General features: G+C 37.5%; 1 protein-coding gene across 1 annotated transcript; it reads left to right on the forward strand.

Annotated features, from left to right (window-relative positions):
• The first annotated feature begins 4,707 nt into the window (after positions 1-4,707).
• On the forward strand, positions 4,708-16,068 carry LOC139729156 (centromere protein K-like). Its single transcript, XM_071640086.1, has 8 exons — positions 4,708-4,826; positions 5,633-5,692; positions 8,004-8,079; positions 9,308-9,437; positions 12,768-12,872; positions 13,617-13,746; positions 14,519-14,560; positions 15,910-16,068. Exons 1-8 carry the CDS (start codon positions 4,746-4,748, stop codon positions 16,066-16,068), a joined length of 783 nt encoding a protein of 260 aa, XP_071496187.1. The 5' UTR covers positions 4,708-4,745.
• The last annotated feature ends 894 nt before the right edge of the window (positions 16,069-16,962 follow it).

Below are 16,962 nucleotides of genomic sequence, written 5' to 3' on the forward strand. Positions count from 1 at the left end.
CAAGGTTTTTATTTGATGTAACATCATGCCATAATTTGGCACAAACATAGAGCATCTCAAACTGACCTTACTTTTAAACTTTCACAAGACCACCCATAAGGTATTAGGCCTAAGTCTATGGGGATTTCAGAATTCAGTATAGAACGGGTTAAGCGGGAGACACAGAGCCATCCACAGGGCGGGAGAAATCAAATCTCAAGCAAGAGAACGGGAGATTTTGCGAAAACGGGCTTTCCGTTTGGCGGGAGGTCTCCCGTCTGCAACCCCCTCCCCCGACACTTTTGGCTCGTCCATGAATAAGAAGGTAAAAATGAAAATAAAAAAATCGGGGAAAAAATCACAACACCCGGGAATAATTTCATGAGGGGGGGGGGGGGTGGTCCCTACAAGGAAAAACGTTCCGCGGCCTCTGTATAATAAAATAATTATTCTATATCTTCATAATTTCTTTATAGTAATAAGATTGCTCTTTGTATGTTATAGGAATGTTAAAATCTTACCAAGCATTATCCTAATCTGATGCCTTGAAATTACATTTTGATTGAGCTATAACTTCAAAGTTATTGTTGCAGAAAATAACTTGTTTTTTGGAGGTGATGGGACAAACGCCTTTATAAAACTAAATGGATGAGTGGACTCAGTGGTATAATGGACAGTTATCACTCACTAACATGGAATCTATAAAGAAAAGTGAGTTATAGGGCCTACTAAATATTTATACATAATATACATACACACACACACACACACACACACACACATATATATATATATATATATATATATAATTATATATATATATATATATATATATAATTATATATATATATATATATATATATATATATATAATTATATATATATATATATATATATATAATTATATATATATATATATATATATATAATTATATATATATATATATATATATATATATATATATATATATATCAAGGCTCGACACTAACGGTGGCCCGGTGGCTGGTATATGGTATATGGTATATGGTATATGCTCTGTACTATATTATAAGTGTTTTCTTGGTATCTTGCAAAAAGGTAAAATCCCAATTCTCGGCATCTCCACGAATACTGTACCATCCCTTTAAGGCGGCTTTCATTTATTTTTTTTCCCTCAATATTTATTTCGTTGAAAAAAAAAAATTAAGAGGTGGCGTGCGCCCCTCTGGATGGGCCACTGCTATACTGACACATACAAATCCGCTATCGGATCTGATACGAAATGCTATCCCTATAATCATCAGCTGAGGCACTGATTCCCATCCTTCTTAAAACTTAAAAGAAAATTAAAGTTGATGATGATAGATGTGTTCTTTAAATGAATGATTATTTATAAGAATATATTGAAATCATTGTGACAACTACAACACAGACGCAGAACTGAGTATAATCTTTCCATTTCAGTGAAGGTTACCGTTAGATATAATCACAAAAAAAGGGCCTATATATACAGTATATTTCTTTTTCTATTTTTTAAGTAAAATCAAACCAGGCCATTCGTGATTCCCTTTCGCCCCCCCCCCCCCCCTTGTGAGAAAATCCTTGAGAATAGTTATCTAGTCTTTCTGTCAAGAGGGGAGGGCTGTCATCTCATACGGTTTTTTTTTTTTGTTTTTTTTTTTTTGTTAATTAGTCGACGGCCCTGTAACATTTAAAATGCAACGATACTGCCTTTGAAAATCTTATTTTACTAGAATTTCTGAGCTATTGTGGTACATATTCATTTGAGCATTGTATTCTTTAAAGAAAAAGATATTATTTTACTGAAAATAGATTGAAATAAGCCCTAGTAAAATTGAATTTATCCGTGACGTTTTTCTCTATGATGGCACAAAATCCCGCAAGAGTTATTTAGCGGCAGGTCGAGTTCGATCAATGTTTACGGGCGAGTCCATGGAAGGGAGAGATTGCGCAACGTTTAGGCTCTTTTTGGCTGGAGCATTCAGCTAGCTGCGTATAAGGTAGTCCCACTCGTATACGTGCACGTTGTGGCGCCTTATTTGAACGTTGGTAATATTCAATACTGACATTACTGTAGTAATATACCAAACTGATACCGAACTGATGTATCCGTGATATCCTGGTACGTATTTTATTTCATATACCTGTGTGCTTTCTTGGCAGCTTTCTCTTTAGATTGGGCAGGGAGCTTGCCCCAATATTTAGTAAAACTAATCCGTATCGTCTTCACGGTCTTGCAAGGTGAGCAAATACTACTAAAAATGCAATGGGCACGCACGCGTACCAGGTACATTTAAAGAAGGCAGATTCAGGACCTGTTGTTACAGACAGTGAGTCAGTGGTTTTGAATCTATCTATCTAACAGTTAATTCTTAACGCCTAACGTTAGCCCGGGGGGGGGGGGGGGGTCATTAAATTGCAAGGCTCAATTTTCTAACCCTCGGAACCCTTGGCTTGGGACTTTGGAAGTCATGCATGGGTGTTGCCATTTTCAGTTTGTAATTACAGTATTTATTGTTGCTGTTTTTTAAGAGTCAAAAAAGGGAGGGAACGCGCAGCTGTGCGTGCAGCCCTTGGAATTGTGTTTTTGTACTTGTTACTCGCGATGAAATACCACTAGAAATCTTACCAGACTGTCGACAGTGTTGTTAAATTGGAAATTTTTGCTCATTTTTGCAAATGATTTTTAAACTAGCGCAAAAATAAAAACACATTTTGTGTGTGTTTGTGTGTGTGTGTGTGTGTATGTTATGTAGGTAAACTGTAACTGGCACCTCGTCTACAACCACACTGTCCATTGTTCACTTAGTCTATTGCCATCTCGTCTAACCTCACTTCGTCTACTACCAACTCGTCTACTAACCATTTTGTCTAAATGCCAATTAGTTTAATTGCCATTTCGTCTACTTAACTTACCATTTAATCTAATCTCTAATTTGTCTAAGTCACATTTCGTCTAATACCCATTATGTCTATTGACCGTTTCGTCTATTAATCATTAGGTCTATGAACTTAGTCTACAGCTCATTTTGTCTAAAAGCCAATTGGTCTACATCCACCTTGTCTATTATACTCAATTAGTCAAATACCAGTTAGTCTACTCCCAACTGGTCTACACCCAACTGGTCTACTCCCAACTGGTCTACTCCCAACTGGTCTACTCCCAACTGGTCTACTCCCAACTGGTCTACTCCCAACTGGTCTACTCCCAACTGGTTTACTCCCAACTGATCTACTCCCAACTGGTCTACTTGTTATATAGTTTTTTTTTGTTTTTTTTTGTCTACTCCAAACTTGTTACTTAAGTCTACTTCATCCAGTTTCCTTTCCCATTGAAAAAGGTTGAACACTCTTGGTACCCCATGTGGTTTAAATTTTTGTTCTAATTATGACAATTTTATTACTTGGACACTAGACAAAGTGGTATATTCATTATTAGCATGACCAGATGGGAATGATCAGTTTTGGTAAATTGTTGAGAGTATATATACCAGTTGGGAGTAGACCAATATTAGGTATAGACGAGTTGGGAGTAGACGAGTTGGGAGTAGACCAGATGGGAGTAGACCAGTTGGGTGTAGACCAGATGGGTATAGACCATGTTGGGTATAGACGAACTAAGGGTTGGACGATATGATAAGTAGACAAAGAATGTAGACGAGATGACTTGTAGACGAGGTGGGAGTAGACAAAGTGGCAGTAGGCGAAATGGATATTAGACGACATGGCAAGTAGACATTGTGAGTACAGTGTATAGACGACTTGGCTATTACTAGATCAATTGCTCAGTAGACGAGATGCTCCTTAGACGAGTTGGTTATTAGACAGTGGGTAGTGGGCAAAGTGACTACTAGTATTAGACAATATGTGTACTAGACAAAACAAAATGTAGACCAAATGGGTATTAGAAGAATCGGTAATTGACGATTTGCCAGTAGACCAATTGGAAAATAGAGTGGCTGTAAACGAGGTCACTATAAACCGTTATGTACAGAGCATTATAATGTGTATACATGTACAGTAGATCTAATCCTAACCCTGGGGCGCTCCTTGTAGCGTTGGGGCTGGTCGCAGTTAATCTAATCCCACTTAGATACAACACCAAAGTAAAACTGAGCTTTTTTTTTTTTTTTTTTTTTTTTTTTTTGGTCTTAATGTCATCACATTGAAGAGAAATGGTTTCACTATGATTTTTTTTTTTTGATGATGGATATTCTTTTTCCAGACTGTTTGCCTTCCTGAAAATGCTACCCAAAATGAAATTGCAAGCAACCATGGTACCGTACTATATAGTTCCACCCCACATGCCTCTATCTTTGCAGTAGTTTTCAGCCTGCTTGGTCTTCAGTTAAGATTATGTTATTTCTACTTTCTCCAATTGTAAACATTTCAAGTTACTGCATTTATTCTCATTTACATACATGTACTGCATATAGAAACTAGATTAGAATCTTAGATGTGAAAACATACATGTGTGTCTGTTTCTTGTTTGTGCTTACAGTGTATATATTTTTTTACCATTAGTTGGCCTATGCTTTCAGAACAAGATTTATGTACATCAATAGAAATGTCACAATTTTGTCTTGCACTCAAGCTTGCACCATTTGATTTTGATAAACAAGTAATTCATAGACTGACAATGTGTCTTTACCAACTTTATTCTTTGTATCAATATCCCCAGTTTACTGGCCTAGATCTGCAAAGCTGTAGCAACTACAAAACACCTCCCTCTCTCTCTCTCCCCCCTGCACTTGGTGCTGCCAACATGGCATCCCAAGGAGCCCGCCAGGATGTGGAAGCAATGATGAAGGAAAAGTGTGAAAGTCTGTGGAAAGATGTCAACAAGGTAGGGGCAGGAGATATGTGATTTTCTGGCCAGTGTTTAATGAATTGAAAGCAGTATGGTACAATTCTTTGTAAAGAGAATGACAGGAAATTTGTAATGTGGATGTAGAAAATTATGGAGAAAGCCAGATCTTCTTGAATGTCAGTCTTACGTATCAAGGAAGATATCTGGCAGGATGGTTGAAATTTTGAATTAATGATTGATAATTGAATATCTCATCACAAAACATCATTTTCCTAGATGCAAATGGGTAGACTGAAGTCAGTGCTCAGCCAATTTTCTGATTGTAACTCAATGTGGTCAGCTTGTCATTTTTCACCTTAGGAAGGTGTCTGAACTCTTTTTGATCTGATGTGAGAACTGATAATCTGATCTTTTACAAAGTTTGTCGACTTTGCAGTACCAAGGTATTAAGATTTGAGCTGAAATAAGCGAAAAGAATGCCTAGCTATGTTTGTGTTTCAGAACCTGCATCATTATCAGCACTTAATCTGTCATTCAACATTTGTAATGAATATAATCTTGCCAGGAAATCATTTTAGGTGATGCCAAAACCAATTTCCATTTTAAGATTCCCAACAATATTTGGAAATCAGATCCTCTTAGATAGAAACTCCACTTACTTCTGCTTATCTTGAAGTGATTTGAAAAGAAAGCAAACCTCATAAATTCTAAAAACACAGAGTATGTGACTGCTGCATACAGTATCTGACAACTCATTCTATCTTACTCTCCCATGGCATAAATTTTACCAGTAGTCCACATGTGGTACTGTCATAGTTCATAAATGTCTTTGTTTCTTCCAGAATCAAGCTGTCTTGAAGTCACATTCTGTGTCTGATTTGAGAGAAGACACTGAAAATGTGGTAAGTTGCTGGAGTTTGCTCCACTTCTACAGTAGCACTACAACAGGGTGCTGCCATTTTACAGGTCCATTACCATGCAAGAATGACATGAACAATGAAGTCTAACAAAATCTTATCACTTTGGTCCTTTGTGACCCGTTTGGGCAGATGAAATTTGTCTTTTTCTTCAAATCAAAGCATATTACTATAAATGAACAAAATACAATAGATGTTTTCACACACTCATGAATTTGACATAGCCATGAAGAAAACATGTTTACTTACTTTTCACTTGTTATGCCTCCGCCATGAAGTGGTGCCGGAGGCATTATGTTTTCGGGTTGTCCGTCCGTCCGTCCTTCCGTCCTTCCGTCCGTCCGTCCTTCCGTCCACAATGAATTTTGTAGACAGCGTAACTAAAAAACCTTTTGAGGTATCCTAATGAAACTTGGCATGTATGTGTATTAGGGGGTGAAGTTGTGCCTATCAACTTTTTGTGCGTATGCTCAAGGTCAAAGGTCAAAAGGTCAAGGTCAAATACGTAAAATTTCACATTTTCCACCATATCAATGCAATGCCTGAAGATATTTTCTTGAAACTTAGTGTATACATGTATTACCCAATTAAGATTCTCTGGTGAAAGTTTGGGGTCATGAGGTCAAAGGTCAAAAGGTCAAATATTAAAACTTCACTTTTTTCTCAGTATCTTGGAAATTGTTCAAGGTATCTTCATGGAACATAGTATATATACATGTACAGACTGGCAGGGATTATCCAGAGAATTTAGGGTTCATGAGTCAAAGGTCAGGGGTCAAAGGTCAAGGGCAACACTTCAAAATTTTACTATTTCCCTCATATTTATGCAATGCCAGCAGGATTATTTTTTTTTTTTTTTACACTTGGTGTATGCGTGTATAACCTAATAGAGATTCTCTGGAAGCTTTCTTTTTTCTTCTTTTTTTTTGTTTGCCTCAAAGGTCAAAAGGTCAAAGATCAAGGGAAAGTGCTGAACTGACTTTTTCCTCCATATCTCAGAAGTGGCTCAAGTTATCTTGAAACTTACTACATATTTATGCATGTTGTGCCTGACAGTGATTATCCTATGTATTTTAGGGTCAAAGGCCAGATGAAAATGATAACAATGAACTTTTCAATACAGAAATTGCACTTTTTCTCCATACCTTGAAAATTTCTCAATGCATAAACTTATGAATGGGTCAAAGTCAAGTTAAAGTCCTTAAATCCCCAAATACATGCTCTCCTATTCATCCAATTAAACCTAGGTCAAGGAAGGTGAACATTCAACACATTTGTGACAAACTTGTCATTTTAATATTTTGCCAATTTTGTGAAAATGTAATCACACATTGTCTACATGTACTATAGACCTATTAGGAGAGTCATGCATTATGGCGGAGGCATACCAGTCGCCATAGCGACATTTCTAGATTTTTCTTAATTGGAGTGGAGGAAAAGGTTAATTTGATTCAGTCATTTTGCTATATTTGATTACACTTCTTTTTTTTTTTTTTAAAGAGCACATTTTGTATTTCCTACATCTATGACACTCCTGCCATTTTAACAGACACTTGTTACTATGAATACAGGTATATACGTATGGCCTTTAGGAGATGAGAAGATGAGTATTAGAGGGTGCTTTCGAATTGAAACTGTTATGCGAGCAAAATTTAGGATGAATTATAGCACATCCAAATTATAACGTGCAAATTGAGTTGACATGTGCTGGTGATGGTTTTGACCTGGTAGTCTTTCAAATAATGTTTTTAAATAGTACCATGGGGCAAGGACTTTATTTTTTTTTTCTATGTGACAGTTATACCACTCAAACATATGCTATTATCACAACTATCTTCATCAAAAAAATTCTTATCAACTACACAGTTGGACAACAATCGAGCAATTTTCTGCCTGGTTGATGCTCTTTAACTGTATATCACTCAATGCAATTGGTGTAACATTGAGGCATGTGAAAACAAGAATCATTACGTTCATATTGAGAAGATTTGAAGGAGGAGCTTCATTGATGAAATAATGCATTTTGATTGTAATGCCTTTTGATTCGGGTTAGGAGCCAAGAATAATAACATGCTATGATCATCACAGTTACATCGCAAATGCAGTCAATATCAATGAGCTGTGTAAAAGATAACTTCTCAGGCATTTATTTGTTCGATAATTCACGTCTTCTAAATATTGCCAGAATATTAGGTTAGTAATTAATTTTATTGTTTTATTTTTTTGCTGCATAATGGAAATATTCACGTTTAATTATCATTGATACACTTCCTTCCTTTTTTTTTTTCTTTCTTAGATGGCAGCAATATCAGAAGTCAGAGTCAAGTGCCTGCAAGGAGAAATAGATGCAGTAAAAGAAAAACAAATCCAAGGTATGATTATCTCATGGCCTGCCAGAAAGCCTACTTTGTTATATTCTTCTTAATCTATTCTGTATCGATGATGTAAAGCACATTCTAAAAATACGTATACAGGTCACCTTCTGTAAAATAGTACATTTAGGATATCTTAAAATCTCTTTGAGAAGTAACTTGTATAAGGTGGTATGAATCATGAATTGGCTGTGTGTGCCTGTACAACCCCCACCAAAATTGACAGAATCACTGCAAAACAAACAAAGAGCAGAAAAGGAAAGCATTAAGAAATAGTTTCTGTTATATATGTTTTGCTCGGATGAAGAGAAGCTGTCAATAGGCTCTGCCTTGCTCCTTCTTTGGGTCCTTGTCTTTTATGTGACTAATATCATTAAACCATGTACAATGTTTGGCAACTCTCCTACTTTACTAATAGCAGTTAGTGAGCTGAGGCTACAAGGTTGGTTTTTAGTTTACCTGTAATCAGCTTTTGATTAATCAAGGTTAGCCTTGATTACAAGCTACCCTGCTATTATGTCTTCATAATAGTTCATTCAGATATGTTGACACAAACATATTTTCCCCTGACAAGCTAAGAAGGAACTTTTCAACTCACCTGTTGCTATCAAATACATTTTAGTTCCTTAAAACTACTTTGCTTGCTTGAGATCTTGCTGTGTACAACAAGCCCTGAGCAGGCTTTCTGGTTGTTTAAAGAACCCTTGTGAAACAGGTGTGCATAAAAATTCAATATAAATTCATATACTTGATGCAGTATTTGGCATCTTAGGATACCAAATAGAAATCTGTCATTTTGTCAAGATTTTCTACTTTATGTAAGATTTTTTGGCACTAATCTTAAAAAAAAAAAACCAACAACTACCAGTATGAATTTCTTTTAAATTATGTATATTGGGTCTCCAAATTTAAACTGGAAATTAAATTCTGTTCATTATGAAAAGTAGATTAAATGAGCTGGCCTAACTTTTTTCCTATTATTCCTTCAATGATTATTAAAAAAATCATTATTGTAATTAATTATGGTGAACATCTCATAAGCATGCTGATTTGAAGTGGGATCGTTATCACCGTGCGCTAAAATCTGGCCGCTATAATGGCAGTGTGTAAGGGTACTGTGCATCTTACAAGTACAAGATGGCAGTGCATAACGCCTTAACCCGGCGTATGAGGGTACCTTGAGTTTCGGCGTGCCGAATCATTTGAGAGTGCTGTCCTCACATTCCAGCTCTTCCCAACCACCCGGTAATCCTCGAAACCCTGCTGAGGAGTCAGCTAGAGAGGGCAGTGTCCCAGCTAGAGGAGTGCCTGGCTGTGGTAGAGGGCAGACGTAAGGAGCTGGAGGATGACCTAGAAAGGTGAGGCAAAGTGTCCAAAGGACCATCGCTCTGTTCTGATAGGGAAGCATGTCAAATAACCTTCATTTTTGGAATCTGACAATACTTGTTGAAACTTTCAATAAAATTTCCATGGAGGTGGTGCCAAATGAGATAATTACAGCTATGGCAAAATCATTTTTCCTGTTTATCCACTGCAATCATCAGATTCCTGCTTCTTAAGTTTGTATACATTCATTCGTTAGGGTTTTTTGTGGGGAGATTGCTTTAGTTTGTTTTTTAGAGACCAGTAAGACCCATTCAGAAGGCGGCCAAAGCAAAACGTATACAAAAGGAGGGATGACTTGTCATGTTCCAGTAATTGTCCCCGCCGAACGAGTTCGAGCAGGGGACTATGAAACGAGCTCCGTACGTGTGTTTGTCTGTGTGTCCGTCTGTCCGTCTGTCCGTCCGTGTGTGATCAAAATGTTCAATTTGCTACTCCTTTGCCATTTCTAACCCGATTTTGATTCTGTTTGCTTTATATGATAGCACTACATGGGAGCTTTGAAACTTCTACACAGAATTTCAGTTGTGACCTTTGACCTTGACCTTTGACCTATATTGTACATTTTGCTTCAAAATGCTACTCCTTCGCCATTTCTAACCCGATTTCGATTCCGTTTGCTTTATGTGATGGCACTAGGTGAGGGCTTCAAAACTTCTACACAGAATTTTGACCTTTGACTTCTTTGACCTTTGACCTTGATTTTTTACCTATATTGTACATATGCTACTCCTTTGCCATTTCTAACCCGATTTCGATTCCGTTTGCTTTATGTGATGGCACTAGGTGAGGGCTTCAAAACTTTTACACAGAATTTTGACCTTTGACTTCTTTGACCTTTGACCTTGATTTTTTACCTATATTGTACATTTTGCTACAAAATGCTACTCCTTCGCCATTTGTAACCCGATTTCAATTCCGTTTGCTTTAAGTGATGGCACTAGGTAAGGGCTTCAAAACTTCTACACAGAATTTTGACCTTTGCCTTCTTTGACCTCTGACCTTGATTTTTGACCTGTTTTGTACATTTTGCTACCAAATGCTACTCCTGCGCCATTTCTAACCCGATTTCGATTCCGTTTGCTGTATGTGAGGGCACTAGGTGAGGGCTTCAAAACTTCTACACAGAATTTTGACCTTTGACTTCTTTGACCTTTGACCTTGATTTTTTACCTATATTGTACATTGCCTACAAAATGCTACTCCGCCATTTCTAACCCGATTTCGATTCCGTTTGCTTTATGTGATGGCACTAGGTGAGGGCTTCAAAACTTCGACACAGAATTTTGACCTTTGACTTCTTTGACCTTTGACCTTGATTTTTTACCTATATTGTACATTGGCTACAAAATGCTACTCCTTCGCCATTTCTAACCCGATTTCGATTCCGTTTGCTTTATGTGATGGCACTAGGTGAGGGCTTCAAAACTTCTACACAGAATTTTGACCTTTGTCTTCTTTGACCTTTGACCTTGATCTTTTTACCTATATTGTACATTTTGCTACTAAATGCTACTTCCGGCGGGGACATATATTACACCCCGCGTAATTTCTACTTTTCCTTGTTTTATGTTTATTTTGAGTAGAGAGAAGGCTTGAACCTTCAAAACATTGTACATATTTACTACTATTAATATGTGCTTCTTAGAGCCAGCATATTAAATTGAATTTTGTAATATATATTGTCTGTTAGGCTAAGTATTTGAAGTATGAATTTTTGTGTGCCTCTAAAACAATCTTATGAAATTGATAGCACAAAACAAATGCATTACATCAGTACCATTATCATCATTTTTGTCCCCGCCGAACGAGTTCGAGCAGGGGACTATGAAACGGGCTCCGTACGTGTGTGTGTCTGTGCGTCCGTGCGTCCGTGCGTCATCAAAATGTTCAATTTGCTACTTCTCTCTCATTTATGAGCCAATTCTGATTCTGTTTGCTTTATATGATAGCACTACATGGGAGCTTTGAAACTTCTACACAGAATTTCAGTCGTGACCTTTGACCTATATTGTACATTTTGCTACAAAATGCTACTCCTTTGCCATTTCTAAGCCGATTTCGATTCCGTTTGCTTTATGTGATTGCACTAGGTGAGGGCTTCAAAACTTCTTCACAGAAATTTGACCTTTGACCTTGATTTTTGACCTATATTGTACATTTTGCTACAAAATGCTACTCCTTCGCCATTTCTTACCCGATTTTGATTCCGTTTGCTTTATGTGATGGCACTAGGTGAGGGCTTCAAAACTTTTACACAGAATTTTGACCTTTGACTTCTTTGACCTTTGACCTTGATTTTTGACTTTTATTGTACATTTTGCTACAAAATGCTACTCCTTCGCCATTTCTAACCCGATTTCGATTCCGTTTGCTTTATGTGATGGCACTAGGTGAGGGCTTCAAAACTTCTACACAGAATTTTGACCTTTGCTTTCTTTGACCTTTGACCTTGATTTTTGACCTATATTGTACATTGGCTACAAAATGCTACTCCTTCGCCATTTCTAACCCGATTTCGATTCCGTTTGCTTTATGTGATGGCACTAGGTGAGGGCTTCAAAACTTCTACACAGAATTTTGACCTTTGACTTCTTTGACCTTTGACCTTGATTTTTGACTTATATTGCACATTTTGCTACAAAATGCTACTTCCGGCGGGGACATATATTACGCACCGCGTAATTTCTACTTTTCCTTGTTCTTATAAGTGAATATTATTTCATTCAACTGCTACGTGGGGAACCAGACACAACAGTAGGCTGAATTCTTATTCCAAAACCTAGCGAGATGTGTATCTTAAATGGAGTTATTAATGGTACTGATGGTTTTGTACTGGTGAGGAAGTCAAGACTGAATAGAGGCAGTGACAATGAAAATAACAAATTTGAAACATCAATGAAAATGGTAGAGAGATGACAATAATTGCAAAGCCAGATAATTTCCGGAAATTAATTATGCCAACATGACTTTTGCGGACTGAATTATGAAAGGACCCAACATCCTGTTATGCATGTCAGGGATACGCACTTGGTTTTCATCAGTTATTTCATACATCTACTGCAGAAATGGAAATTCTCATGAATTTTGTGCAACCAGAAACTAGCGTGAAAATAAAAGCATGGGAGTATTTTTGCTTGCCATATGTTCCAGCAGTTGATGTTTTCATTCCGCAGAATTCAAAACATGCTAAACACTTCTTACCCGGCAAAGCGCGAAAATTAGTTGCGTGAAAATATCCACTTTTACCGTATGCAAGATAGGCCTAATTCTTTCGTATTTTTCATTATCTTGGTATCTTGTAGGCAAGAAGAATTGCTCACCCAGCATCGAGAGATGGCTTCAGCTCTGGAAATTAGACTGGGGGAGGCACAACAAGGAGGCCAGAAAAGCAGACCCACCGAGGACAGGTAGGGTTAAGCTTGGAACAAATGCCTATAACACCAGGTACTCCAGCAATATTGTTGACTGTGGGTAAAGGGTCTTATCGTTTCTCTTTGTACCCTCCAGGGAGAGTAAACTAACAGGTTTATTGTGATACAGTGCACTCTCATTATGAATAACGCACACGGTTATAACGAAATTCTGATTACAACGAAGTAAAAGTTCAGGCCGCCACATTTTCGGCTGTATGTTTTTAATTGTTTATTTGTTCGGTTATCACAAAATTTTGATATAACGAAAGAAAACTGCCGGTCCTGAGGACTTTGTCATAATGGGAGTCCACTGTATGAGGGTACTGGTGAGCAATGTGCTTTCTTGCTTAAGGAAACCAAGTATACCTCCAACTACTGTAATCATTTCCTGGAACGGTTTTATCTAGGCTACAGAGAGTATGGGTCTTCTAATATTGTCTGCCGTTGACAAGTGCAGAGAGGCCAGTATGCCAGAGATTGCAGTATTTAGTACTCCTTTTTGCCAAAAATACTGCAGACTTCATGGAAAAATACTGTTTTTGCCAGAGTGTTTGACTACACAATGTCTCGTGCGGGAAAAAGGTAAAAATACTGTTTTCCACCAAAAATATGTCCTTTCAGGCCTCAGAATACTGCAATGCCTTTCTGAAGGCTGGCATCCCTGCAAGTGTATTCAGAAGGAGATGACATTGCAGAGGAAGTTTGAATAGGTTCTGTCTTTTATCTTGGACTTTTCAGTCAAGTCAAGTTGCTGCAGAGGAAGCAGAAAAAAGCCAGAGAGATCCAGAACAGACTGCTGAAGCAGATCGCTGATTTCATTGGCAAACATTTCCCTCTTCCCAGTCAGGATACCACACGAAATTCAAAGGTCAGTTCTGAATTAGGCAGGCTCAATAATGTATTCAAATCTATGGATATTTCTCCTCTGAGGATGTAGTTACAAGTCATTCTCTTCTCTTGTATGTACTATTGTAAACATCAATATTTTCTCACGATTAATTTTTTGTGTGTGTGCTGAGCGGCTCAAAAATATATTTGCAGGTTCTTGAATTTGTGCTTCGCAATTGTGCACCCATTCAAAATGTGCAGAGAAAACTGTGAAGATATTTTTGCGGGTTTTAGAATTCGCACTAGCCAAAAATAGCGTGAAATACGCAAAAATTTGTGCGTTTACAGTATTTGTGTTTGAATACTTGAAATGAATGTTGCATACATTAGGTGTGGTGATGTGGGGCAGTTTTTTCCCTTAAAGTGCCTACAACTGTGAGTAGATGTCACATCAGAAAAAGTGATGTGAAAGGATAATGTTGACCAAGATTCCAGAAAATTGTACTACAGTACTTCTAGAGTAGAACAACTATTTGAGGTGATGCCCTGTAGAAATGTACAATTTGAGCGTACTACTGTAATTCATTCTGGACATGTAGTTGACAGTTTCTTCTAACTCAAGATTCATTGGCCCTTTTACTGTTACCCTGTTGGCTCTAAGATCAGTTTGTATTATGTATAAATTCTGTGCTGAAATGTTACAGCTTAAAGGCAAGAAATTACTGTTTGTCACACACTGTCGTCATATATGTACGCATGTAAAAGTACGCACTTTCTGTTCGAGCTTCCCATTTTTTTCTACCATATTTCAGGGAGAACTTTGCAAGTTTACACCGCTCCTAGATATGATAGAGGTAAGTAAGGTGCATGCATTTACTTCTCAATTGTCCAGTCTAAATTCAACATGGCATGCGTGAAGATTGTGCGTGATAACTCACACAGTTTGAATACATATTGTGACCATCTCCAGTCACCTGCAGCAAAACGCCTACAATCTATTGTAAAATTGAATTTTTAGCAATGTTCAATAACTGTGTCTTAATAAACCACTCACTAAACATTTTATTAGCAAGGTGATTTTTGTTTCATAGATCTCTTGTTTCAACAGCATAATATTCAAGACTTTGTATGATGGAGTGTTTTTGCATGCCTATGAACATCACCAAAGAACTCAGTGAGCACGGTTTGACAAGGTTTGAATGGAGCCACAGTACAGTAGTGGGAAGAGAAGCTACTAGACAAAATATTGTAAAAGCACCCCTTCCCTGTTGTTGTTACTGAGGAACAATAAATACTAATAGATATAAATGCATGATAATCACTGAGTTTATGTAAATTTGTTTTAATGATTGTCTCAAACAAACAAACAAAAAACTTGCTGGGATTTTCATATGACACCCTTCAGACTAGATTTTTGCCAGTTTCTCACAAAAATGAATAAATAAATGAATAAATAAATGCATAACCTTTCAATTCAACTGAATGAAATTTTCCTTCTAAAACAAAAGGAACAATAGAAATGTCAACCGTTGCTTTTAAAGGACAAGTTCACCTTCATAGACATTTGGGTTGAGTGTATGCAGCTATATCAGCAGAACACATCAGTAAAAGTTTGAGGAAAATCGGACAATCCGTTCAAAAGTTATGAATTTTTAAAGTTTGTGCTCAGTCACGACTGGATGAGAAGACTACTACAGCTTGTGATGTCACATGTGTACAACAATATAAAGAAAGAATAAAGAAAATTCAACATATTTCCATTTTTCTCCCATGACAAAAGAACACTCGACCTCTCTCTTTCAGAAGGCAGGGGGAATAATATTACCCTTATAATACGTCAGTAACAAGTCGAAGAAATGTGCACTGTATTCAAAAAGTAAAGTTTTGTGAAATTCTCTTTTTATTTTCGTTATATCGTTGTACACATGTGACATCATACTGTAGTAGTCTTCTCATCCAGCAGTGACTGCGCAGATACTTTAAAAATTCATAACTTTTGAAGGGATTGTCCAATTTTCCTCAAACTTTCACTGATGTGTTTTACTAATATTGCTGCATTCTCTCAATCCTTATGTATATGAAGGTGGACTTGTCCTTTAACATATCATTTCTCAATGCATTTGATTATTTATCAGTATATGTATTTATTATCATCCTGCTGAATCATGCTTTGGTTCAATTTTTTTTTTCTCTCTCTCTCCAGCTCCTGATGAACACAGGGATGGGTGGAGACTTGGACCCCTATATACCAGTCAGTGAGGTCTTTTGGCCCCCATATGTTGAACTCTTACTGCGGTGTGGAATTGCGTCACGACATCCGCAAGATGCAAACCGCATTCGATTGGTTCCTCTCCATCTTTGATGGCCAAAAAAAAAAAGGGAGGAATGTTATGACTGTATGGATCAACAACAGTCAACTTGGTGCAAGGTTGAACCAACATTTTGGGCTGCAGTAGTCTACTGGTACATTATTGTCCCCGCCGAACGAGTTCGAGCAGGGGACTATGAAACGGGCTCCGTACGTGTGTGTGTCTGTGTGTCCGTCCGTCCGTCCGTCCGTCCGTGCGTCCGTGTGTGCGTCCGTGTGTGATCAAAATCTTCAATTTGCTTCTTCTCTGTCATTTATGAGCCAATTTTGATTCTGTTTGCTTTATATGATAGCACTACATGGGAGCTTTGAAACTTCTACACAGAATTTCAGTTGTGACCTTTGACCTTGACCTTTAACCTATATTTTACATTTTGCTACAAAATGCTACTCCTTTGCCATTTCTAACCCGATTTCGATTCTGTTTGTTTTATGTGATGGCACTAGGTGAGGGCCTCAAAACTTCTACACAGAGTTTTGACCTTTGACTTCTTTGACCTTTGACCTTGATTTTTTACCTATAGCGTACATTTTGCTACAAAATGCTACTCCTTCGCCATTTCTAACCCGATTTCGATTCCGTTTGCTTTATGTGATGGCACTAGGTGAGGGCTTCAAAACTTCTACACAGAATTTTGACCTTTGACTTCTTTGACCTTTGACCTTGATTTTTACCTATATTGTACATTGGCTACAAAATGCTACTCCTTTGCCATTTCTAACCCGATTTTGATTCTGTTTGCTTCATGTGATGGCACTAGGTGAGGGCTTCAAAACTTCTACACAGAATTTTGACCTTTGACTTCTTTGACCTTTGACCTTGATTGTTGACCTGTATTGCACATTTTGCTACAAAATGCCACTTCCGGCGGGGACATATATTACGCA

The sequence above is a fragment of the Diadema antillarum genome, unplaced genomic scaffold (genome assembly GCF_040938485.1).
Source record: "Diadema antillarum isolate AM-2024a unplaced genomic scaffold, OU_Dant_1.0 seq00000221_RagTag, whole genome shotgun sequence".
Lineage (NCBI taxonomy): Eukaryota > Metazoa > Echinodermata > Echinoidea > Diadematoida > Diadematidae > Diadema > Diadema antillarum.

Bases quoted from the DNA above. Each gene is read 5' to 3' on its own strand.
- LOC139729156 (XM_071640086.1), top strand. From the start codon at position 4,746: ATGGCATCCCAAGGAGCCCGCCAGGATGTGGAAGCAATGATGAAGGAA. The intron at 5,693-8,003 runs GTAAGTTGCTGG...TTTCTTTCTTAG, and splicing joins GAGAAGACACTGAAAATGTG to ATGGCAGCAATATCAGAAGT. The intron at 8,080-9,307 runs GTATGATTATCT...CTCACATTCCAG, and splicing joins AAAAGAAAAACAAATCCAAG to CTCTTCCCAACCACCCGGTA.